Source organism: Haliotis cracherodii, unplaced genomic scaffold (genome assembly GCF_022045235.1).
Source record: "Haliotis cracherodii isolate W230 unplaced genomic scaffold, xgHalCrac1.p SCAF_8, whole genome shotgun sequence".
Lineage (NCBI taxonomy): Eukaryota > Metazoa > Mollusca > Gastropoda > Lepetellida > Haliotidae > Haliotis > Haliotis cracherodii.
The window spans coordinates 59,287,054-59,313,413 of NW_027266341.1; the positions used below are offsets into that span (position 1 = coordinate 59,287,054).

At 44.2% G+C, this 26,360-nt stretch overlaps 1 protein-coding gene across 1 annotated transcript in view; it reads left to right on the forward strand.

Moving 5' to 3' along the window:
- LOC139449702 (uncharacterized) overlaps positions 1 to 26,360 on the forward strand; it is a 113,048-nt gene that overhangs the window by 49,023 nt on the left and 37,665 nt on the right. Inside the window, exons 30-46 of the mRNA XM_071231208.1 lie at positions 450 to 573; positions 859 to 981; positions 2,819 to 2,877; positions 3,260 to 3,356; positions 4,726 to 4,822; positions 7,236 to 7,353; positions 8,795 to 8,876; positions 9,528 to 9,668; positions 10,498 to 10,556; positions 12,555 to 12,823; positions 15,862 to 16,017; positions 16,971 to 17,153; positions 17,721 to 17,887; positions 19,377 to 19,439; positions 19,917 to 20,679; positions 23,150 to 23,262; positions 25,804 to 25,927. Coding sequence (XP_071087309.1) covers positions 450 to 573; positions 859 to 981; positions 2,819 to 2,877; positions 3,260 to 3,356; positions 4,726 to 4,822; positions 7,236 to 7,353; positions 8,795 to 8,876; positions 9,528 to 9,668; positions 10,498 to 10,556; positions 12,555 to 12,823; positions 15,862 to 16,017; positions 16,971 to 17,153; positions 17,721 to 17,887; positions 19,377 to 19,439; positions 19,917 to 20,679; positions 23,150 to 23,262; positions 25,804 to 25,927 — 2,738 coding nt within the window. The remainder of the gene's footprint in view (positions 1 to 449; positions 574 to 858; positions 982 to 2,818; positions 2,878 to 3,259; positions 3,357 to 4,725; positions 4,823 to 7,235; positions 7,354 to 8,794; positions 8,877 to 9,527; positions 9,669 to 10,497; positions 10,557 to 12,554; positions 12,824 to 15,861; positions 16,018 to 16,970; positions 17,154 to 17,720; positions 17,888 to 19,376; positions 19,440 to 19,916; positions 20,680 to 23,149; positions 23,263 to 25,803; positions 25,928 to 26,360) is intronic.

Below are 26,360 nucleotides of genomic sequence, written 5' to 3' on the forward strand. Positions count from 1 at the left end.
ACAGTGGGTGGGGTGACAGTGGGTTGGGTGACAGTTGGTGGGGTGACAGTGGGTGGGGTGACAGTGGGTGGGGTGACAGTGGGAAGGGTGACAGGGGGTGGGGTGACAGGGGGTAGGTTGACAGTGGGTGGGGTGATCCTGGGTGGGGTGACAGTGGGATGGATGACAGACGGAGGGGGGAGAGGTGAGAGGGGGAAAGGGGAGGATAAGGATATTTGAGACTGGCAGGGATGACAACTGGAATGGTGGATAATGGCGGAGGCGTATGTGGAAAGGAGTGATGGGCAGATGGGTGAGGGTGAAAGAGGTGATGGGGAGATAAGTGGGATAGAGGAAGTCAAGCAAAATAGGGGAAGCAGAGGGTGAAATGGGTCAAAGTTGTTTCATCAAAAATGCAACAGTGGTGGTAATGGTTTAAAAGAAGGTTTCTTGGTTTCCATTGTTTGCAGGGTATGTGTGTCAAGTCCAGGAAAGAAGGAAATAAAAGCAGACAAAGCTCTTGAGGGACAGACCCTTTCCTGTTCCTTTGACATAGAGGAGCAAGTGGTCACCTTCTGTATAAACAACAAACAGGTTGGTACAGCACACAGTCACCTTCGGTAATTGACCACAATGTAGCATTAGGTTGACGCATGTTGTTAGGTAACATCAAGTTAATGTTGTATCTAGGTAACATCAGGTTACTACATTCGCCAGGTAACATCAGTTTCTTTTTGTCACTTGGTAACATGACACTTGTTGTCAGGTAACGTTAGGTTTCTTTTGTCGCCAGGTAACATTATGTTTTACTTTTTGTCGCCGCGTACAATAAGGTTACTTTTTGTTGCCAGGTAACATCATGTTATTTCCTGTTGGCAGGTTCACAAGACTGACCCGATCCAGGTTCCGCCCGGTGGCTTTCTGCCTGTTGTGGCTCTCAAAACTGAGGGTGAGGCAGTCCAGCTGCTTGACCTTGACCCCTGGATGCTGAGACAAGGGGAGGTAAGTTATCAGACACTGGGGACAGAGTAAGTTCACCTTTGCAGAAGGTCATTGCAGTGGCTGAAGGGCGGTAGAGAGACCTAGCTTTTAAAGCATTTGCTCATCATGGGTTTATTTCCACAATTGGAGTGTGATGCCAAATTCTGGTGTCCCCTACCATGATATTGCTAAAATATTGCTGACATAGATGTGAAACACCTGTTCTTCACAGGTAATGCACCTGTACAAATACACCTGTTTCAATGTACTTGTTAACAGAAAATATTGCACTCATATTTTACTATACCGAAACACTTCAAATAAACTACAGAATGAAAACAGAATGCTAACAGACTTTGAGATTAAATGATGCATTAACTAGCTTGATGATTCGAAGAATAAATACATGTTGACCAGAATGTTCAACTTGACAGTTGGGCCAGCTTGAAATGTTACCCCTCCCAATATTAAGATCACTGGCATTTGGCTAGCAGGCAGGCAGCTGTTTCTAACACAGATACCTGTACCTCTCGTGGTGATGTGAATAGTGATGGGGTCGGTCTTTATCATGGTGATGTCAGTAGTGATGGGGCACTCTTTATCATGGTGATGTCAATAGTGATGGGGGCACTCTTTAGCATGGTGATGTCAATAGTGATGGGGTCGGTCTTTAGCATGGTGATGTCAATAGCGATGGGGTTGGTCTTTAGCATGGTGATGTCAATAGTGATAGGGTCTGTCTTTATCATGGTGATGTCAGTAGTGATTGGGTTGGTCTTTATCATGGTGATGTCAGTAGTGATGGGGCACTCTTTAGCATGGTGATGTCAATAGTGATGGGGGCACTCTTTAGCATGGTGATGTCAATAGTGATGGGGTCGGTCTTTAGCATGGTGATGTCAGTAGTGATGGGGTCGGTCTTTAGCATGGTGATGTCAATAGTGATAGGGTCTGTCTTTATCATGGTGATGTCAGTAGTGATTGGGTTGGTCTTTATCATGGTGATGTCAGTAGTGATGGGTCACTCTTTAGCATGGTGATGTCAATAGTGATATGGTCGGTCTTTATCATGGTGATGTCAGTAGTGATGGGGTCGGTCTTTATCATGGTGATGTCAATAGTGATTGGGTCGGTCTTTATCATGGTGTTGTCAATAGTGATGGGGGCACTCTTTAGCATGGTGATGTCAATAGTGATGGGGTTGGTCTTTAGCATGGTGATGTCAATAGTGATGGGGGCACTCTTTAGCATGGTGATGTCAATAGCGATGGGGTTGGTCTTTAGCATGGTGATGTCAATAGTGATAGGGTCGGTCTTTATCATGGTGATGTCAGTAGTGATGGGGTCGGTCTTTATCATGGTGATGTCAATAGTGATAGGGTCGGTCTTTATCATGGTGTTGTCAATAGTGATGGGGGCACTCTTTAGCATGGTGATGTCAATAGTGATGGGGTCGGTCTTTAGCATGGTGATGTCAATAGCGATGGGGTTGGTCTTTAGCATGGTGATGTCAATAGTGATGGCGTCGGTCTTTATCATGGTGATGTCAATAGTGATTGGGTCGGTCTTTAGCATGGTGATGTCAATAGTGATGGGGTTGGTCTTTAGCATGGTGATGTCAGTAGTGATGGGGTCGGTCTTTAGCATGGTGATGTCAATAGTGATAGGGTCTGTCTTTATCATGGTGATGTCAGTAGTGATTGGGTTGGTCTTTATCATGGTGATGTCAGTAGTGATGGGGTCGGTCTTTATCATGGTGATCATTTTTTGGTTGTGAGCCTGTGTGACAATGTAGTCGTCTTGTTGGCCTCACACATCTGTCTGACCAACACACTCATCCATCACCTTCCTGTTGCAGACCCCCACTACCGACTCCCAGGCCTTTGATACATATAAGTATGGCAACATGTGGATCAGGTAGGTAACTTATGGATCAGGTAGGCAGAAAACCATATTTACCCTGCACATCTGTCTGTCAGTCCAACAAACAACCATATTTACCCTGTAAAACTGTCAGTCCAACAAACAACCATATTTACCCTGCACATCTGTCTGTCTGTCCAACAAACAACCATATTCACCCTGTCCATCAGTCTGTGTGTCCAACAAACAACCTTATTTACCCTGTACATCTGTCTGTCCAACAAACAACCTTATTTACCCTGTCCATCTGTCTGTGTGTCCAACAAACAACTATATTTACCCTGTACATCTGTCTGTCCAACAAACAACCATATTTACCCTGTACATCTGTCTGTCCAACAAACAACCATATTTACCCTGTACATCTGTCTGTCAGTCCAGGTCACAGGCTGTGCATCCAGAAGTCACAGACAAACATGTTTGGAGGCTGGATCATCCTGCACAACCCCAGCAATGACCTCATAGGATACGTGGTGAGTTGTCTTTGACAGTAATGACCTCATAGGATATGTGGTGAGTTGTCTTTGACAGTAATGACCTCATAGGATATGTGGTGAGTTGTCATTGACAGCAATGACCTCATAGGATACATGGTTAGTTGTCTTTGACAGTAATGACCTCATAGCATACGTGGTGAGTTGTCTTTGACAGTAATGACCTCATAGGATATGTGGTGAGTTGTCTTTGACAGTAATGACCTCATAGGATATGTGGTGAGTTGTCATTGACAGCAATGACCTCATAGGATACATGGTGAGTTGTCTTTGACAGTAATGACCTCATAGCAAACGTGGTGAGTTGTCTTTGACAGTAATGACCTCATAGGATGTGTGGTGAGTTGTCACTGACAGTAATGACATCATAGGATATGAGGTGAGTTGTCTATGACAGCAATGACCTCTTAGGATATGTGGTGAGTTGTCACTGACAGCAATGACCTCTTAAGATATGTGGTGAGTTGTCACTGACAGCAATGAGCTCTTAGGATATGTGTGGTTGTTACTGACAGAATTGACCTCATAGGATATGTGGTGAGTTGTCTTTGACAGAATTGACCTCATAGGATATGTGGTGAGTTGTCACTGACAGCAATGACCTCATAGGATATGTGGTGAGTTGTCACTGACAGCAATGACCACTTAGGATATGTGGTGAGTTGTCACTGACAGCAATGATCTCATAGGATATGTGGTGAGTTGTCACTGACAGCAATGACCTCTTAGGATATGTGGTGAGTTGTCAATGACAGCAATGACCTCTTAGGATATGTGGTGAGTTGCCTTGACAGTAATGACCTCTTAGGATATGTGGTGAGTTGTCACTGACAGCAATGACCTCTTAAGATATGAGGTGAGTTGTCTATGACAGCAATGACCTCTTAGGATATGTGGTGAGTTGTCACTGACAGCAATGACCTCATAGGATATGTGGTGAGTTGCCTTGACAGTAATGACCTCTTAGGATATGTGGTGAGTTGTCACTGACAGCAATGACCTCTTAGGATATGTGGTGAGTTGTCACTGACAGCAATGACCTCATAGGATATGTGGTGAGTTGTCACTGACAGCAATGACCTCTTAGGATATGTGGTGAGTTGTCACTGACAGCAATGACCTCTTAGGATATGTGGTGAGTTGTCACTGACAGCAATGACCTCTTAGGATATGTGGTGAGTTGTCACTGACAGCAATGACCTCTTAGGATACGTGGTGAGCCACAACTGTTGATGTTAACGGTTAAATCTTGCATAGTTTCAGCTACACAATGTTGCTGTGACAACATTCCTTGTGTGTTACATCTGTGTTCAGATACATGATGTCCCTGTAATGTTTCTGTGTTCAGATCACCACTGAGCCAATGTCCATGGAGTTTATCAATCAACTGGAGCCTGACAAGACCAAGCCAATCAGGATCAGTGCTGGCGCTAGTGGCAGCTTCAGTATGTAGACAAACACTGCTGTCTCCTCCCACTGTCACCATTGTCTCCTCCCACTGTCTCCCCCATTGTCTCCCCACTGTCTCCCCACTGTCTTCCCCATTGTTCCCTCACACTGTCTCCTGCCACTTTCCTCCCACTGTCTCCCCCCACTGTCTCCCCCATTGTCTCCTCCCACTGTCTTCCCCATTGTCTCCCCCATTGTCTCCCCATTGTCTCCCCAACTCCCCTCCTACTGTCTCACCATTGTCTCACCATTGTCTCCTCCCACTGTCTCCCCAACTCCCCTCCTACTGTCTCACCATTGTCTCACCATTGTCTCCTCCTACTGTCTCCCCCACTCCCCCCCACTGTCTCACCATTGACTCCTCCCACTGTCTCCTGCCACTCTCCTCCCACTGTCTCCCCCATTGTCTCCTCCCTCTATCTCCCTATTGTCTCCCCACTGTCCTCCCACTGTCTACCCCACTGTCTCCTGCCACTCTCCTCCCACTGTCTCCCCCATTGTCTCCTCCCTCTATCTCCCTATTGTCTCCCCACTGTCCTCCCACTGTCTACCCCACTGTCTTCTCACTGTCTCCCCAATATCTCCCTATTGTCTCCTCCCACTGTCTCCCCCATTGTCTCCTTCCACTGTCTCCTCCCACTGTTTCACCATTGTCTCCTCCCACTGTCTCCCCAACTCCCCTCCCACTGTCTCACCATTGTCTCCTTCATCTGTCTCCCCAACTCCCCTCCCACTGTCTCACCATTGTCTCCTCCAACTGTCTCCTGCCACTCTCCTCCCACTGTCTCCCCCAGTGTCTCCCCATTGTCTCCTCCCACTGTCTCCCCCATTGTCTCCTCACACTGTCTCCCCCATTGTCTCCTCACACTGTCTCCCCCATTGTCTCCTCCCACTGTCTCCCCCATTGTCTCCTCCCACTGTCTCCCCAACTCCCCTCCTACTGTCTCACCATTGTCTCACCATTGTCTCCTCCTACTGTCTCCCCAACTCCCCTCCCACTGTCTCACCATTGACTCCTCCCACTGTCTCCTGCCACTCTCCTCCCACTGTCTCCCCCATTGTCTCCTCCCTCTATCTCCCTATTGTCTCCCCACTGTCCTCCCACTGTCTACCCCACTGTCTCCTGCCACTCTCCTCCCACTGTCTCCCCCATTGTCTCCTCCCTCTATCTCCCTATTGTCTCCCCACTGTCCTCCCACTGTCTACCCCACTGTCTTCTCACTGTCTCCCCAATATCTCCCACTGTCTCCCCCATTGTCTCCTTCCACTGTCTCCTCCCACTGTTTCACCATTGTCTCCTCCCACTGTCTCCCCAACTCCCCTCCCACTGTCTCACCATTGTCTCCTTCATCTGTCTCCCCAACTCCCCTCCCACTGTCTCACCATTGTCTCCTCCAACTGTCTCCTGCCACTCTCCTCCCACTGTCTCCCCCAGTGTCTCCCCATTGTCTCCTCCCACTTTCTCCCCCATTGTCTCCTCACACTGTCTCCCCCATTGTCTCCTCCCACTGTCTTATCCCACTGTCTTCCCACTATCTTCTCCCATTGTCTTCTTCCACTGTCTTCCCACTGTCTCCCTATTGTCTCCCCCAATTTCTCTCCACTATCTTCCCACTGTCTTCCCCACTCTCTTCCCCACTGTCTCCCCCACTGTCTTCCCCACTGTCTCCCCCACTGTCTTCCCCACTGTCTTCCCCACTGTCTCCCCCACTGTCTCCCCCACTGTCTTCCCCACTGTCTCCCCCACTGTCTCCCCCACTGTCTTCCCCACTGTCTCCCCCACTGTCTTCCCCACTGTCTTCCCCACTGTCTCCCCCACTGTCTTCCCCACTGTCTTCCCCACTGTCTCCCCCACTGTCTTCCCCCACTGTCTTCCCCACTGTCTCCCCCACTGTCTCCCCCACTGTCTTCCCCACTGTCTCCCCCACTGTCTTCCCCACTGTCTCCCCCACTGTCTCCCCCACTGTCTTCCCCACTGTCTCCCCCACTGTCTTCCCCACTGTCTCCCCCACTGTCTTCCCCACTGTCTTCCCCACTGTCTCCCCCACTGTCTTCCCCACTGTCTTCCCCACTGTCTCCCCCACTGTCTTCCCCCACTGTCTTCCCCACTGTCTCCCCCACTGTCTTCCCCCACTGTCTTCCCCACTGTCTCCCCCACTGTCTCCCCAAATGTCTTCCCCACTGTCTCCCCCACTGTCTTCCCCACTGTCTTCCCCACTGTCTCCCCCACTGTCTTCCCCCACTGTCTTCCCCACTGTCTCCCCCACTGTCTCCCCCACTGTCTTCCCCACTGTCTCCCCCACTGTCTTCCCCACTGTCTTCCCACTGTCTTGCCTCCGTCCTCCTATTGTCTCCCCAGTGGTGGGAGAGAGAGATGATGTACTGAGTGGTGCTGTGTTGATGTTGCAGGTAAAGTGACCAGCATGGAAGTCATCTGGTTTACTTTGGACTCAGGGAAGAAGTATACAGCAACAGAAATAAAGAAATATCTCGCTACCTTGACCTCAGAGAGTTATCATGGACACTTGTGAGTATATATGTATCTCAGAGAGTTATCATGGACAGTTGTGAGTATATATGTTTCTCAGAGCGTTATCATGGACAATTGTGAGTATATATGTATCTCAGAGAGTTATCATGGACACTTGTGAGTATATATGTATCTCAGAGCGTTATCATGGACACTTGTGAGTATATATGTATCTCAGAGAGTTATCATGGACAATTGTGAGTATATATGTATCTCAGAGAGTTATCATGGACACTTGTGAGTATATATGTATCTCAGAGAGTTATCATGGACACTTGTGAGTATATATGTATCTCAGAGCGTTATCATGGACACTTGTGAGTATATATGTATCTCAGAGAGTTATCATGGACACTTGTGAGTATATATGTATCTCAGAGAGTTATCATGGACAATTGTGAGTATATATGTATCTCAGAGAGTTATCATGGACACTTGTGAGTATATATGTATCTCAGAGAGTTATCATGGACACTTGTGAGTATATATGTATCTCAGAGAGTTATCATGGACAATTTTGAGTATATATGTATCTCAGAGCGTTATCATGGACAATTGTGAGTATATATGTTTCTCAGAGAGTTATCATGGACACTTGTGAGTATATATGTTTCTCAGAGAGTTATCATGGACACTTGTGAGTATATATGTATCTCAGAGAGTTATCATGGACACTTGTGAGTATATATGTTTCTCAGAGAGTTATCATGGACAATTGTGAGTAAATATGTATCTCAGAGAGTTATCATGGACAATTGTGAGTATATATGTATCTCAGAGAGTTATCATGGACAATTGTGAGTATATATGTTTCTCAGAGAGTTATCATGGACACTTGTGAGTATATATGTTTCTCAGAGAGTTATCATGGACAGTTGTGAGTATATATGTATCTCAGAGAGTTATCATGGACACTTGTGAGTATATATGTTTCTCAGAGAGTTATCATGGACAATTGTGAGTATATATGTATCTCAGAGAGTTATCATGGACACTTGTGAATATAGATGTTTCTCAGAGAGTTATCATGGACAGTTGTGAGTATATATGTATCTCAGAGCGTTATCATGGACACTTGTGAGTATATATGTTTCTCAGAGAGTTATCATGGACAATTGTGAGTATATATGTTTCTCAGAGAGTTATCATGGACAATTGTGAGTATATATGTTTCTCAGAGAGTTATCATGGACAATTGTGAGTATACATGTTTCTCAGAGAGTTATCATGGACAATTGTGAGTATATATGTTTCTCAGAGAGTTATCATGGACACTTGTGAGTATATATGTTTCTCAGAGAGTGTCCATTGACAATTGAGAGTGAACATGTTTTTCTGTGAGTTCTTTGGCACCATCTCTGAAAAATGTGGATATATTTAAATGTAGGTCAAATCAATTAATACAAATACCCGAGATCATTCACAATTTGTCTTGTAGGCTGAAGGTCAAGATCGAAGAGAGCAAGTCATCAGCCATTGTCAACTTGACGAGAGCGGCTCAAGCCAAACCACACAAGATGGTGACAATGAAATACTATTCTTCTGCCCGATAACCTTAATGCATGTTGTGAGGCCTAACAACAAAGTTTTATAGAAATGTTCATGGCTGATTAACTAGAGTCCTTGACACTTGAAAGTTCATCACGTAATATCTTGATTATTACTTAACAGAGATAGCTACATGTGTTCTAAAACTTAGAAACGAAGACATGCCATTCCAGCACTAGGTAATATTACTAACTTTTGAGACAAAAGTGCGCTTTTCAAGAAAAGTCCATTTTGCTAGCAATAAACATCATCCTTGAGTTTTGATCACATAATAACAATCTGGGTAAGGGTTGGGAGTCCGGGGACTCCGAGCGGCTATATTTAGCAATGTGTGCATCTTGAACTAGGTCAGTAGCGCTTAAAATACTATGTGCGCACATTTATTTATTTCAGTTCATGCTGGTAAAGAACTTACACTGCATATATACTAAATACAGCCGATCGCAGTCACCAGCCTACAGACCCATACTCAGACCAAATACACAGGACGAAAAATACTTGTCATGCATCCCAAACACTCTGTATGGACAGAATCTTTAGGAAAAAATAGTCTTATCGGCCTGATGATGAGCTTCTCAGTGGATAATTGTGGTACTTTGTAAAATGATGATGTTTCAATCCAGGACATGTACGAGCTCCACGTCAGCATTAACGGAAGTCTACTGGACAGATACTACCTAAGGGGAGGTAACTACAGCTGCTTGCTGCCTCACGTTGACGACTCCAGGGCACCTGACGTCATGCTCTACCACCCTCGCCGCCCGGTAAACAAGGATCCGTTATCACTTAAAAGTATAGACTGTCACTCAGTTTCAATGACGATGTGTTTCACTGACTGTGACATTACTGTCAGTTTCACTGACTATGACATTACTGTAAATATTTACTGACCGACATTACTGTGAATATTTACTGACCGACATTACTGTGAATATTTACTGACTGACATTACTGTGAATATTTACTGACCGACATTACTGTGAATATTTACTGACCGACATTACTGTGAATATTTACTGACCGACATTACTGTGAATATTTACTGACTGACATTACTGTGAATATTTACTGACTGACATTACTGTGAATATTTACTGACTGACATTACTGTGAATATTTACTGACCGACATTACTGTGAATATTTACTGACCGACATGACTGTGAATATTTACTGACGGACATTACTGTGAATATTTACTGACTGATATTACTGTGAATATTTACTGACCGACATTACTGTGAATATTTACTGACTGACATTACTGTGAATATTTACTGACTGACATTACTGTGAATATTTACTGACCGACATTACTGTGAATATTTACTGACTGACATTACTGTGAATATTTACTGACTGACATTACTGTGAATATTTACTGACTGATATTACTGTGAGTCTCACTGACTGACATTACTGTGAGTCTCACTGACTGACATTACTGTGAGTTTCACTGACTCTGGATTACTGTTAGTTTCACTGAATGACATTACTGTGAGTTTCAGTGAAATGGGGTTTAACGTTGCGTGACATTACTGAATGTGGGTTTCACTGACTGACTTTACTGACATTTATGACTTTGTGTTTTCAGACATTTGACCAGCCAGGTGTGTTGCAGAGGGGAGCAAGAGTTATAGCACAACCAGTCAAGTAAGTCTTGACAATTGACCTTGACAGCTTAATAACAAACCCAACTATGAATAAGACCCGTGAAGATTCCGGGATAGAATAGGTCTTCAGCAACCCATACTTGCTGTAAAAGGTGACTATGCTTGTCGTAAAAGGCGACTAACGGGATCGGGTGGTCAGACTCGCTGACTTGGTTGATACGTGTCATCGATCCCAATTGCGTGGATCGATGCTCATGATATTAATCACTGGATTGTCTGGTCCAGACTTGATTATTTACAGACCGCCGTCATATAGCGGGAATATTGCTGAGTGCGGCATTTAACAACAAACCAAACCAAATACTATGAATAATTGCAAAATTGGTGGTTCAGCATTTCAATAGCAATAAACACTCACTCTCTTATTCATAAGATGGTACCCCATGTACTGCATGCAAAGCAATTGCTCTATTCTTGATTAGAAGGGTCGATAGCATCTCATTCTACTTAAGTTACTGAATGTTGATGTGTCTGTCTGACAGTGAGTTGGCCAAAGAAATTGTTGATGGTCTGTCTGACAGTGAATTAGCCACACAGATTGTTGATGTGTCTGTCTGACATTGAGTTGGCCACACAGATTGTTGATGTGTCTGTCTGACAGTGAGTTGGCCACACAGATTGTTGATGTGTCTGTCTGACAGTGATTTGGCCACACAGATTGTTGATGTGTCTGTCTGACAGTGAATTAGCCACACAGATTGTTGATGTGTCTGTCTGACAGTGATTTGGCCACACAGATTGTTGATGTGTCTGTCTGACAGTGAGTTGGCCACACAGATTGTTGATGTTTCTGTCTGACAGTGATTTGGCCACACAGATTGTTGACGTGTCTGTCTGACAGTAAATTAGCCACACAGATTGTTGATGTGTCTGTCTGACAGTGAATTAGCCACACAGATTGTTGATGTGTCTGTCTGACAGTGATTTGGCCACACAGATTGTTGATGTGTCTGTCTGACAGTGAGATTAGCCACACAGATTGTTGATGTGTCTGTCTGACAGTGAATTAGCCTCACAGATTGTTGATGTGTCTGTCTGACAGTGAGTTGGCCACACAGATTGTTGATGTGTCTGTCTAACAGTGAATTAGCCACACAGAGTGTTGATGTGTCTGTCTGACAGTGAGTTGGCCACACAGATTGTTGATGTGTCTGTCTAACAGTGATTTGGCCAAAGAAATTGTTGATGTGTCTGTCTGACAGTCATTTGGCCAAAAGATTGTTGATGTTTCTGTCTGACAGCGAGTTGGCCACACAGATTGTTGATGTGTCTGTCTGACAGCGAGTTGGCCACACAGATTGTTGATGTGTCTGTCTGACAGTGAGTTGGCCACACAGATTGTTGATGTGTCTGTCTAACAGTGAATTAGCCACACAGATTGTTGATGTGTCTGTCTGACAGTGAGTTGGCCAAAGAAATTGTTGATGTGTCTGTCTGACAGTGATTTGGCCAAAGAAATTGTTGATGTGTCTGTCTGACAGTGAGTTGGCCACACAGGTTGTTGATGTGTCTGTCTGACAGCGAGTTGGCCACACAGATTGTTGATGTGTCTGTCTGACAGCGAGTTGGCCACACAGATTGTTGATGTGTCTGTCTGACAGTGAGTTGGCCACACAGATTGTTGATGTGTCTGTCTGACAGTGAATTAGCCACACAGATTGTTGATATGTCTGTCTGACAGTGATTTGGCCACACAGATTGTTGATGTGTCTGTCTGACAGTGAATTAGCCACACAGATTGTTGATGTGTCTGTCTGACAGTGAGTTGGCCACACAGATTGTTGATGTGTCTGTCTGACAGTGATTTGGCCACACAGATTGTTGATGTGTCTGTCTAACAGTGATTTAGCCACACAGATTGTTGATATGTCTGTCTGACAGTGATTTGGCCACACAGATTGTTGATGTGTCTGTCTGACAGTGAGTTGGCCACACAGATTGTTGATGTGTCTGTCTAACAGTGATTTCTCGCCATCAGGGATCAGTACATGGAATGTGTCATCAAGTCTCTCTCCACTGACAACACCAAGTTGTCACTGGAGTTTTCACCCAAAGATTCAAACTGCAATGAAGAGTTGCACATGACATCAATTAAAGAGATTCAGCTGGAGAAGATTCCCCTGAAGGCTGTTGAGATACCGGTTGAAGATGGGGAGGACCAGAAGGAAGACACTACAAAGGAAGATAAGCCTAAACCGAAGGTCCAAATGAAAGCTGACATTGACATACACGGATTTGAATCCAGAGGTGAGAACTATTATCAATTCAAAACATCTTTGGAAGTGTTGTTTCAACTGGTTATTGAGCATTTCTGTTTTTGTGGTTGAAGTTTGTTTGAGATGAGTTGTTTCCTTAGACTTGACAGAGCTTTGTTACCTGTACACGTGACAGAGCTATGTTACCTGTACACTTGACAGAGCTATGTTACCTGTACACTTGACAGAGCTATGTTACCTGTACACTTGACAGGGCAATGTTACCTGTATACTTGACAGAGCTATGTTACCTGTACAACTGACAGAGCTATGTTACCTGTACACTTGACAGAGCAATGTTACCTGTACAACTGACAGAGCTATGTTACCTGTACACTTGAAAGAGCTATGTTACCTGTACACTTGACAGAGCTATGTTACCTGTACACTTGACAGAGCTATGTTACCTGTACACTTGACAGAGCTATGTTACCTGTACTATTGACAGAGCTATGTTACCTGTACACTTGACAGAGCTATGTTACCTGTACACTTGACAGAGCTATGTTACCTGTACACTTGACAGAGCTATGTTACCTGTACACTTGACAGAGCAATGTTACCTGTACACTTGACAGAGCTATGTTACCTGTACACTTGACAGAGCTATGTTACCTGTACACTTGACAGAGCTATGTTACCTGTACAACTGACAGAGCTATGTTACCTGTACACTTGACAGAGCTATGTTACCTGTACACTTGACAGAGCAATGTTACCTGTACACTTGACAGAGTAATGTTACCCGTACACTTGACAGAGTTATGGTACCCTTACACTTGACAGAGCAATGTTACCTGTACACTTGACAGAGCTATGTTACCTGTACACTTGACAGAGCTATGTTACCTGTACACTTGACAGAGCTATGTTACCTGTACACTTGACAGAGCAATGTTACCTGTACACTTGACAGAGCAATGTTACCTGTACACTTGACAGAGTTATGGTACCTGTACACTTGACAGAGCTATGTTACCTGTACACTTGACAGAGCTATGTTACCTGTACACTTGACAGAGCTTTGTTACCTGTACACCTGACAGAGCTGTGTTACCTGTACAACTGATAGAGCTATGTTACCCGTACACTTGACAGAGCAATGTTACCCGTACACTTGACAGAGCAATGTTACCTGTACACTTGACAGAGTTATGTTACCTGTACACTTGACAGAGCAATGTTACCTGTACACTTGACAGAGCAATGTTACCTGTACACTTGATAGAGCTATGTTACCTGTACACTTGACAGAGCTATGTTACCTGTACACTTGACAGAGCTATGTTACCTGTACAACTGACAGAGCAATGTTACCTGTACACTTGACAGAGCTATGTTACCTGTACACTTGACAGAGCTATGTTACCTGTACACTTGACAGAGCTATGTTACCTGTACACTTGACAGAGCTATGTTACCTGTACACTTGACAGAGCTATGTTACCTGTACACTTGACAGAGCTATGTTACCTGTACACTTGACAGAGCTATGTTACCTGTACACTTGACAGAGCTATGTTACCTGTACACTTGACAGAGCTATGTTACCTGTACACTTGACAGGGCAATGTTACCTGTACACTTGACAGAGCTATGTTACCTGTACAACTGACAGAGCTATGTTACCTGTACACTTGACAGAGCAATGTTACCTGTACAACTGACACAGCTATGTTACCTGTACACTTGACAGGGCTATGTTACCTGTACACTTGACAGAGCTATGTTACCTGTACACTTGACAGAGCTATGTTACCTGTACACTTGACAGAGCTATGTTACCTGTACAACTGACAGCAATGTTACCTGTACACTTGACAGAGCTATGTTACCTGTACACTTGACAGAGCTATGTTACCTGTACACTTGACAGAGCTATGTTACCTGTACACTTGACAGGGCAATGTTACCTGTACACTTGACAGAGCTATGTTACCTGTACAAGTGACAGAGCTATGTTACCTGTACACTTGACAGAGCTATGTTACCTGTACAACTGACAGAGCTATGTTACCTGTACACTTGACAGAGCTATGTTACCTGTACACTTGACAGAGCTATGTTACCTGTACACTTGACAGAGCTATGTTACCTGTACACTTGACAGAGCTATGTTACCTGTACAACTGACAGCAATGTTACCTGTACACTTGACAGAGCTATGTTACCTGTACACTTGACAGAGCTATGTTACCTGTACACTTGATAGAGCTATGTTACCTGTACACTTGACAGGGCAATGTTACCTGTACACTTGACAGAGCTATGTTACCTGTACAAGTGACAGAGCTATGTTACCTGTACACTTGACAGAGCTATGTTACCTGTACAACTGACAGAGCTATGTTACCTGTACACTTGACAGAGCTATGTTACCTGTACACTTGACAGAGCTATGTTACCTGTACACTTGACAGAGCTATGTTACCTGTACAACTGACAGCAATGTTACCTGTACACTTGACAGAGCTATGTTACCTGTACACTTGACAGAGCTATGTTACCTGTACACTTGACAGAGCTATGTTACCTGTACACTTGACAGGGCAATGTTACCTTTACACTTGACAGAGCTATGTTACCTGTACAACTGACAGAGCTATGTTACCTGTACACTTGACAGAGCAATGTTACCTGTACAACTGACAGAGCTATGTTACCTGTACACTTGACAGAGCTATGTTACCTGTGCACTTGACAGAGCTATGTTACCTGTACACTTGACAGAGCTATGTTACCTGTACAACTGACAGAGCTATGTTACCTGTACACTTGACAGGGCAAAGTTACCTGTACACTTGACAGAGCTATGTTACCTGTACAACTGACAGAGCTATGTTACCTGTACACTTGACAGAGTTATGTTACCTGTACACTTGACAGAGCTATGTACCTGTAGTTTGTAGTTTGAAAGTTTTGAAAATTGATTAGTTTCCCAAAATAATGGTAGAAAGGTTGTTTATTTGTTTCACAAGAAAAGAGAATCTCTTGAAGCAGAAATGACAAAAAACGTTTGTTTTGACACAGAAAACAGGGTAGCGGATAAGCAACCATACATGTTCCCCCCGTCGTTCCTGCTGACAAAAGCTAGTCGCCAGGCTATCGATGCCCTGGACCCTGACTGGAAGCTTCGGTCACTAATATCTGTGGCCAGATGCAGCACAAGGCCCACAAGAATCACAGGTGAGTACCTGCTGCACTCTAGGAAGTATTCACCAGTACCTCCACTCTAGGAAGTATTCACCAATACCTGCACTCTAGGAAGTATTCACCAATACCTGCACTCTAGGAAGTATTCACCAGTACCTGCACTCTAGGAAGTATTCACCAATACCTGCACTCTAGGAAGTATTCACCAATACCTGCACTCTAGGAAGTATTCACCAATACCCGCACTCTAGGAAGTATTCACCAATATCTGCACTCTAGGAAGTATTCACTAATACCTGCACTCTAGGAAGTATTCACCTGGACCTGCACTCTAGGAAGTATTCACCTGTACTTGCACTCTAGGAAGTATTCACCTGTGCTTGGACTCTAGGAAGTATTCACCATTACCTGCAATCTAGTAAGTATTCACCAGTACCTGCACTCTATTAAGTATTCACCTGTACCTGCACTCTAGGAAGTATTCACCTGGACCTGCACTCTAGGAAGTATTTACCAATACCTGCACTCTAGTAAGTATTCACCAATACCTGCACTCTAGGAAGTATTCACCTATTCCTGCACTCTAGGAAGTATTCACCAATACCTGCACCCTAGGAAGTATTCACCAATACCTGCACTCTAGGAAGTATTCACCAATACCTGCACTCTAGGAAGCATTCACCAATACCTGCACCCTAGGAAGTATTCACCAATACCTGCACTCTAGGAAGTATTCACCAATACCTGCACTCTAGGAAGTATTCACCAATACCTGCACTCAAGAAAGTATTCACCAATACCTGCAATGTAGGAAGTATTCACCAATACCTGCACTCTAGGAAGTATTCACCAATACCTGCACTCTAGGAAGTATTCACCAATACTTGCACACTAGGAAGTATTCAGCAATACCTGCACTCTAGGAAGTATTCACCAATACTTGCATACTAAGTATCTGTACCTGAATACACACTACTATCTTGCAGTGCAAGAACTGCAGATAACTGAACACGCGAGGACATTGGCTGATTGGAATGTTGGAGAAACAAGTGTGGTAGAAAAAGCCTACATCTTCCTCCCCTCGGGCCTGGACTTCCACAAATTACTCTACTCACCAGTCCTTCATTTGTTCAAGGACCTCCAGGTGCACAGACTCTGTCTGATCCAAGGTAAATAGTCACATCTGATCCAAGGTAAATAGTCACATCTGATCCAAGGTAAATAGTCACGTCCAGGTGCACGGACTCTGTCTGCTCCAAGGTAAATAGTCACATCTGATCCAAGGTAAATAGTCACGTCCGGGTGCACGGACCCTGTCTGCTCCAGGTAAATAGTCTTGTCCAGGTGCACAGACTCTGTCTGCTCCGAGGTAAATAGTCACATCTGATCCGAGGTAAATAGTCACGTCCAGGTGCACAGACTCTGTCTGTTCCGAGGTAAATAGTCACATCTGATCCAAGGTAAATAGTCACGTCTGATCCAAGGTAAATAGTCACGTCCAGGTGCACAGACTCTGTCTGTTCCAGGGTAAATAGTCACATCTGATCCAAGGTAAATAGTCACGTCTGATCCAAGGTAAATAGTCACGTCCAGGTGCACAGACTCTCGTCCAAGGTAAATAGTCATGTCCAGGTAAACAGATTGTCTCATGTTTCGGTCTTGTGGTGTTCATTAAATCACATACATCAAGCTATTGACTAACATAACAAATTGATCAAAATATAATTGTTCTTCAGATCAGGTGTTTGTTCGACACAAGGTGGAAGACCGGAAGATGAGCTTGGACATCCCCATCCATCTGGTGAACATCCCTCCCCTCACTCCCCAACCCAGCCTCCCAACTGACCTCATGTTTGCCTCCCACAACTCAGGCTGGGCGTACACTGCTCTCATTGCCACCAAGGTAAATACATCATTGCCCTGAAGATAGATACCTGACTATCATTGCCCCCAAGATAAACACCTGACTATCTTTGCCACCAGGGTAAACACATGACACGCACTGCCACCAGGGTAAAAACATGGCACTCACTGCCACCAGGGTAAACACATGGCACTCACTGCCACCAGGGTAAATACATGACTCTCACTGCCACCAGGGTAAATACATGGCTCTCACTGCCACTAGGGTAAACACATGGCACTCACTGCCACCAGGGTAAATACATGGCTCTCACTGCCACCAGGGTAAATACATGGCACTCACTGCCACCAGGGTAAACACATGACTCTCACTGCCACCAGGGTAAATACATGGCACTCACTGCCACCAGGGTAAATACACTGCACTCACTGCCACCAGGGTAAACACATGGCACTCACTGCCACCAGGGTAAATACATGACTCTCACTGCCACCAGGGTAAATACATGGCTCTCACTGCCACTAGGGTAAACACATGGCACTCACTGCCACCAGGGTAAATACATGGCTCTCACTGCCACCAGGGTAAACACATGGCACTCACTGCCACCAGAGTAAATACATGGCTCTCACTGCCACCAGGGTAAATACATGGCACTCACTGCCACCAGGGTAAATACATGGCTCTCACTGCCACCAGGGTAAATACACTGCACTCACTGCCACCAGGGTAAATACATGGCTCTCACTGCCACCAGGGTAAACACATGGCACTCACTGCCACCAGGGTAAACACATGGCACTCACTGCCACCAGGGTAAATACATGGCTCTCACTGCCACCAGGGTAAACACATGGCACTCACTGCCACCAGGGTAAACACATGGCACTCACTGCCACCAGAGTAAATACATGGCTCTCACTGCCACCAGGGTAAATACATGGCACTCACTGCCACCAGGGTAAACACATGGCACTCACTGCCACCAGGGTAAACACATGGCACTCACTGCCACCAGGGTAAACACATGGCTCTCACTGCCACCAGGGTAAATACACAGCACTCACTGCTACCAGGGTAAACACACGTCACTCACTGCCACTAGGGTAAATACACGACACTCACTGCCACCAGGGTAAATACATGACTCTCACTGCCACCAGGGTAAACACATGGCACTCACTGCCACCAGGGTAAATACATGGCACTCACTGCCACCATGGTAAATACATGACCCTCACTGCCTCCAAGGTAAATATATGACTCTCATTTCCACCAAGGTAAGTACATCATTGCCCTCAAGACAAATACTAGCCTAGTATTGCCACCAGGGTAAACACATGGCTCTCATTGCCACCAAGGTAAGTACATCTTTGCCTTCATGATAAATATCAGACTATCATTACCACGAGGGTAAATGCGTCATTATCATTGCCAAAAAGGTAAATACATCTTTGCCCTGAAGATAGATACCTGACTAGCATTGCCAACAGGGTAAATACATGGCTCTTTGTTCTGTCTATTCCAGCTGATCCTGCCTGTGTTTGACAAGATCCTCTCAGGAATGAAACCAGATGCTTCAAGACAGCAGGTCAGTCATCTCCAACACGGAGACATCAGACAAGTCTATTCATCATCTAGTGCTGTCTATTCACTATCTAGTGTGCACTCTCACACTGTGTATTCACTGTCTAGTGCTGTCTATAAATTGTGTATTTGTCTATTTACTGTTTTGTGTTGGCTGTTCACTGTCTCGTTATTATCTTATGCTGACCATTGTAAAGTGATCTCTATTAACTGCTTAGTTCTGTTAATTTGAATGCTCCTAGGTCATATTCCCATCAGCAGTGGCCAACATATCAGCTTGGACAGCACCATGCCCATGCTGATGGAGATCCACAAAGGGGTGGTGTCATCCTTGTTCTGTGTTACTTTGGGCTTTCCTCTCACAGCTGAATTACCATGACATACTGTTCAAAGCAATGATCACTCACACATGTACCCTTATGCTGAAAGACTTCACTTCTGAGGGTCTACACTTCTATGACCTTCAATGTTCATGTTTCAGGTGGAGAATCAGTTAACCTCACTTCTGAGGGTATACACTGCCCAGTGTCACATCTTTGCAGAGCAGCGAGGAGCTATGTATTCCCAGCAAGGCTCCAACTCCTATCCAGAAGATATCGAGAAGAGTATCCCCGACTCAGACTCTTATCGGCAGGACTTCAAGGGTGAACTGTTTGAAGACCCATCTTTGCTGATGGTCAAAAAGAAAAACATGTTCTGTAAGGGTCACCAGTTGTCAATGAAGACAACCGAAATCTTTGATCCGGAAGAGGCGAAGCAATTACTTTATGACCACAAGTACTTTGAACCTTACAATGAAACTGTCAACTATTTCCACAGAGAGTTACCAAATCAGAAGAGCCTCCCGGATGACTTCTTTTCCAGGTTCTCCAACCTGCAATATCTTGTTCTGGAGAACTGTCACAACCTGCAGTCGCTACCCAATGGTGTGTCTGGATGTGCTCAACTCCAAGCAATCATTCTTCAAAATGGCGCCATGAAGCAAATTCCTGAAGACCTGTTCCTGGTTCCTCGCATGGAGCAGCTGACCCTCCACCGACTGCCGCTGACCACCTTGCCGTCCAAGTGGCCGACCACCTCGCACCTCACCCAGCTGTCACTGACCGGGCTCATGATCACCAGGATTCCTCCTGAGATCTGCAAATTCCCCGAGCTCACTCACCTTGACCTCAGCTCCAACCCTCTCTCTGATGTTCCACACGACTTCAGGAAGCTGCAGAAACTGAAGTACTTGAACCTGTCAGGTGAGATGGATGTCATATTTACACTGCAATACTTAACCTGTCAGGTGAGATGGATGTCATATTTACACAGCAATACTTTAACCTGTCAGGTGAGATGGTGTTATATTTACACTGCAATACTTAACCTGTCATGTGAGATGGATGTCATATTTACACTGCAATACTTGAGCCTGTCAGGTGAGATGGATGTCATATTTACACTGCAATACTTGAACCTGTCTGGTGAGATGGATGTCATATTTACACTGCAATACTTAACCTGTCAGGTGAGATGGATGTCATATTTACACTGCAATACTTGAGCCTGTCAGGTGAGATGGATGTCATATTTACACTGCAATACTTGAACCTGTCAGGTGAGATGGATGTCATATTTACACTGCAATACTTGAACCTGTCAGGTGAGATGGATGTCATATTTACACTGCAATACTTGAGCCTGTCAGGTGAGATGGATGTCATATTTACACTGCAATACTTGAACATGTCAGGTGAGAAGGATGTCATATTTACACAGCAATACTTGAACCTGTCAGGTGAGATGGATGTCATATTTACACTGCAATACTTGAACCTGTCAGGTGAGATGGATGTCATATTTACACTGCAATACTTGAACCTGTCAGGTGAGATGGATGTCATATTTACACTGCAATACTTAACCTGTCAGGTGAGATGGATGTCATATTTACACTGCAATACTTGAGCCTGTCAGGTGAGATGGATGTCATATTTACACTGCAATACTTGAACCTGTCAGGTAAGATGGTGTCATATTTACACTGCAATACTTGAACCTGTCAGGTGAGATGGATGTCATATTTACACTGCAATACTTGAACCTGTCAGGTGAGATGGATGTCATATTTACACTGCAATACTTAACCTGTCAGGTGAGATGGATGTCATATTTACACTGCAATACTTGAGCCTGTCAGGTGAGATGGATGTCATATTTACACTGCAATACTTGAGCCTGTCAGGTAAGATGGTGTCATATTTACACTGCAATACTTGAACCTGTCAGGTGAGATGGATGTCATATTTACACTGCAATACTTGAACCTGTCAGGTGAGATGGATGTCATATTTACACTGCAATACTTGAACCTGTCAGGTGAGATGGATGTCATATTTACACTGCAATACTTGAACCTGTCAGGTGAGATGGTGTCATATTTACACTGCAATACTTGAGCCTGTCAGGTGAGAAGGATGTCATATTTACACAGCAATACTTGAACCTGTCAGGTGAGATGGATGTCATATTTACACTGCAATACTTGAACCTGTCAGGTGAGATGGATGTCATATTTACACTGCAATACTTGAACCTGTCAGGTGAGATGGATGTCATATTTACACTGCAATACTTGTACCTGTCAGGTGAGATGGATGTCATATTTACACTGCAATACTTGAACCTGTCAGGTGAGATGGATGTCATGTTTACACTGCAATACTTGAACCTGTCAGGTGAGATGGATGTCATATTTACACTGCAATACTTGAGCCTGTCAGGTGAGATGGATGTCATATTTACACTGCAATACTTGAACCTGTCAGGTGAGATGGATGTCATATTTACACTGCAATACTTGAACCTGTCAGGTGAGATGGATGTCATATTTACACTGCAATACTTGAGCCTGTCAGGTGAGATGGATGTCATATTTACACTGCAATACTTGAACATGTCAGGTGAGAAGGATGTCATATTTACACAGCAATACTTGAACCTGTCAGGTGAGATGGATGTCATATTTACACTGCAATACTTGAACCTGTCAGGTGAGATGGATGTCATATTTACACTGCAATACTTGAGCCTGTCAGATGAGATGGATGTCATATTTACACTGCAATACTTGTACCTGTCAGGTGAGATGGATGTCATATTTGCACTGCAATACTTGAACCTGTCAGGTAAGATGGATGTCATATTTACACTGCAATACTTGAACCTGTCAAGTGAGATGGATGTCATATTTACACTGCAATACTTGAACCTGTCAGGTGAGATGGATGTCACATTTACACTGCAATACTTGAACCTGTCAGGTGAGAAGGATGTCATATTTACACAGCAATACTTGAGCCTGTCAGGTGAGAAGGATGTCATATTTACACAGCAATACTTGAACCTGTCAGGTGAGATGGATGTCATATTTACACTGCAATACTTGAACCTGTCAGGTGAGATGGATGTCATATTTGCACTGAAATACTTGAACCTGTCAGGTAAGATGGATGTCATACTTACACTGCAATACTTGAGCCTGTCGTGTGTGTGTGTGTGTGTGTGTGTGTGTGTGTGTGTGTGTGTGTGTGTGTGTGTGTGTGTGTTTCCTGGTATATTTGCTCCTGTGGTCAGTGGTGATATTCATGCTTCATGCTACCTGATGGTGGTGGATCTGGTGCTGCTGTGTATAGAGATGAGGATTACTAACGATGGTGATGTTTGTTTCAGGGATGCCCTGGTTAGTCCCAACGTCATCTCAGTTGACATCTGGCTTCAAGTGGGATGGATTTAAAGACTGGTGTGCCCTCCACTCCTATGTGCACACGTTCCTGGACACACAGGTGACTGCTGTTGACTGGCCACTTCCACCCTGGGGTATCCGCAGATATCACTGTACCACATTGAATACCAGCCGTAGTACTGTTGTAGTTTTGTTGTTGTGCTGGAAGTGGTACTAATACAAGTTGACACCTTCTGGTAGTGCTGTGGTGGTACTCATCACTCATACAAGTTGACACTCTTGTATGACTGTAGTGCTGGACTCGTCACTCATACAAGTTGACACTCTTGTATGATTGTAATGCTGTACTCGTCACTCATGCAAGTTGACACTCTTGTATTGTTGTAATGCTGTACTCGTCACTCATGCAAGTTGACACTCTTGTATTGTTGTAATGCTGTACTCGTCACTCATGCAAGTTGACACTCTTGTATTGTTGTAATGCTGTACTCATCACTCATACAAGTTGACACTCTTGTATTGTTGTAATGCTGTACTCATCACTCATACAAGTTGACACTCTTGTGGTATTGTTGTAGTGCTGGACTCTTTACTCATACAAGTTGACACTCTTGTATTGTTGTAGTGCTGGACTCTTTACTCATACAAGTTGACACTCTTGTATTGTTGTAGTGCAGTACACATTACTCATACAAGTTGACACTCTTGTATTGTTGTAGTGCTGGACTCTTTACTCATACAAGTTGACACTCTTGTATTGTTGTAGTGCAGTACACATTACTCATACAAGTTGACACTCTTGTATTGTTGTAGTGCTGGACTCTTTACTCATACAAGTTGACACTCTTGTGGTATTATTGTAGTGCTGTGGTCATCACTCATACAAGTTGACACTCTTGTGGTATTATTGTAGTGCTGTGGTCATCACTTATACAAGTTGACACTCTTGTATTGTTGTAGTGCAGTACACATTACTCATACAAGTTGACACTCTTGTATTGTTGTAGTGCTGGACTCTTTACTCATACAAGTTGACACTCTTGTATTGTTGTAGTGCTGTACTCGTCACTCATACAAGTTGACACTCTTGTATTGTTGTAGTGCTGGACTCGTCACTCATACAAGTTGACACTCTTGTGGTATTATTGTAGTGCTGTGGTCATCACTTATACAAGTTGACACTCTTGTGGTATTATTGTAGTGCTGTGGTCGTCACTCATACAAGCTGACACTCTTGTGGTATTATTGTAGTGCTGTGGTCGTCACTCATACAAGCTGACACTCTTGTGGTATTATTGTAGTGCTGTGGTCATCACTCATACAAGCTGACTCTCTTGTGGTATTATTGTAGTGCTGTGGTCATCACTCATACAAGCTGACACTCTTGTGGTATTATTGTAGTGCTGTGGTCGTCACTCATACAAGTTGACACTCTTGTGTTATTGTTGTAGTGCTGTGGTCGTCACTCATACAAGTTGACACTCTTGTGGTATCATTGTAGTGCTGTGGTCATCACTCATACAAGTTGACACTCTTGTGGTATCATTGTAGTGCTGTGGTCGTCACTCATACAAGTTGATACCCTTGTGGTATTGTTGTCGTGCTGTGGTGGTACTAGTCATTAATACATGTTGACACTCTTGTGGTATTGTTGTCGTGCTGTGGTCATCACTTATACAAGTTGACTCTCTTGTGTTATTGTTGTCGTGCTGTGGTCATCACTCATACAAGTTGACACTCTTGTGGTATCATTGTAGTGCTGTGGTCGTCATTCATACAAGTTGATACCCTTGTGGTATTGTTGTCGTGCTGTGGTGGTACTAGTCATTCATACAAGTTGACACTCTTGTGGTATTGTTGTCGTGCTGTGGTCATCACTCATACAAGTTGACACTATTGTGTTATTGTTGTAGTGCTGTGGTCGTCACTCATACAAGTTGATACTCTTGTGTTATTGTTGTCGTGCTGTGGTCGTCACTCATACAAGTTGATACTCTTGTGTTATTGTTGTCGTGCTGTGGTCGTCACTCATACAAGTTGACACTCTTGTGTTATTGTTGTCGTGCTGTGGTCATCACTCATACAAGTTGACACTCTTGTTTTGTTGTAGTGCTGTGGTCATCACTCATACAAGTTGACTCTCTTGTGTTATTGTTGTCGTGCTGTGGTCATCACTCATACAAGTTGACACTCTTGTTTTGTTGTAGTGCTGTGGTCGTCACTCATACAAGTTGACACTCTTGTGTTATTGTTGTCGTGCTGTGGTCATCACTCATACAAGTTGACACTCTTGTTTTGTTGTAGTGCTGTGGTCATCACTCATACAAGTTGACTCTCTTGTGGTATTGTTGTCGTGCTGTGGTCATCACTCATACAAGTTGACACTCTTGTTTTGTTGTAGTGCTGTGGTCGTCACTCATACAAGTTGACACTCTTGTGTTATTGTTGTCGTGCTGTGGTCATCACTCATACAAGTTGACACTCTTGTTTTGTTGTAGTGCTGTGGTCATCACTCATACAAGTTGACTCTCTTGTGTTATTGTTGTCGTGCTGTGGTCATCACTCATACAAGTTGACACTCTTGTTTTGTTGTAGTGCTGTGGTGGTACTCGTCACTCATACAAGTTGTTTTTCCTCACAGGACATAAAGCAGCAGTTTGATGACTATGACTTAAACAGAAACGGGAAGCTGGATGCAGCGGAGTTGTCTGCCCTGAATGCAGAGTTGTTCTGGAACATTCCTCGTCTCGGCTCCCAGTGTATCAGTAAGTTCCCATTTCGTCAGTAACATTGTGTCACTTGATGCCTGCTGGAAGGTAGTGATCATAGTAACCTCAGAAGTCCATGATATCGGAGTCAGATTCTGACATCCCTCCGTAGGTTCTACAATGGAGTTGCTGCAGTCTTGTAAGTAGCAGATCTTCAGCTGCACACCCCAAATCTGCATAGTCTGCCACTTTGTCTGAACATTGCATTGTTGAATGTGCTGTCACTATATTCCCACCTGGAACATTGCATTGTTGAATGTGCTATCACTATATTCCCACCTGGAACATTGCATTGTTGAATGTGCTATCACTATATTCCCACCTGGAACATTGCATTGTTGAATGTGCTGTCACTATATTCCCACCTGGAACATTGCATTGTTGAATGTGCTGTCACTATATTCCCACCTGGAACATTGCATTGTTGAAC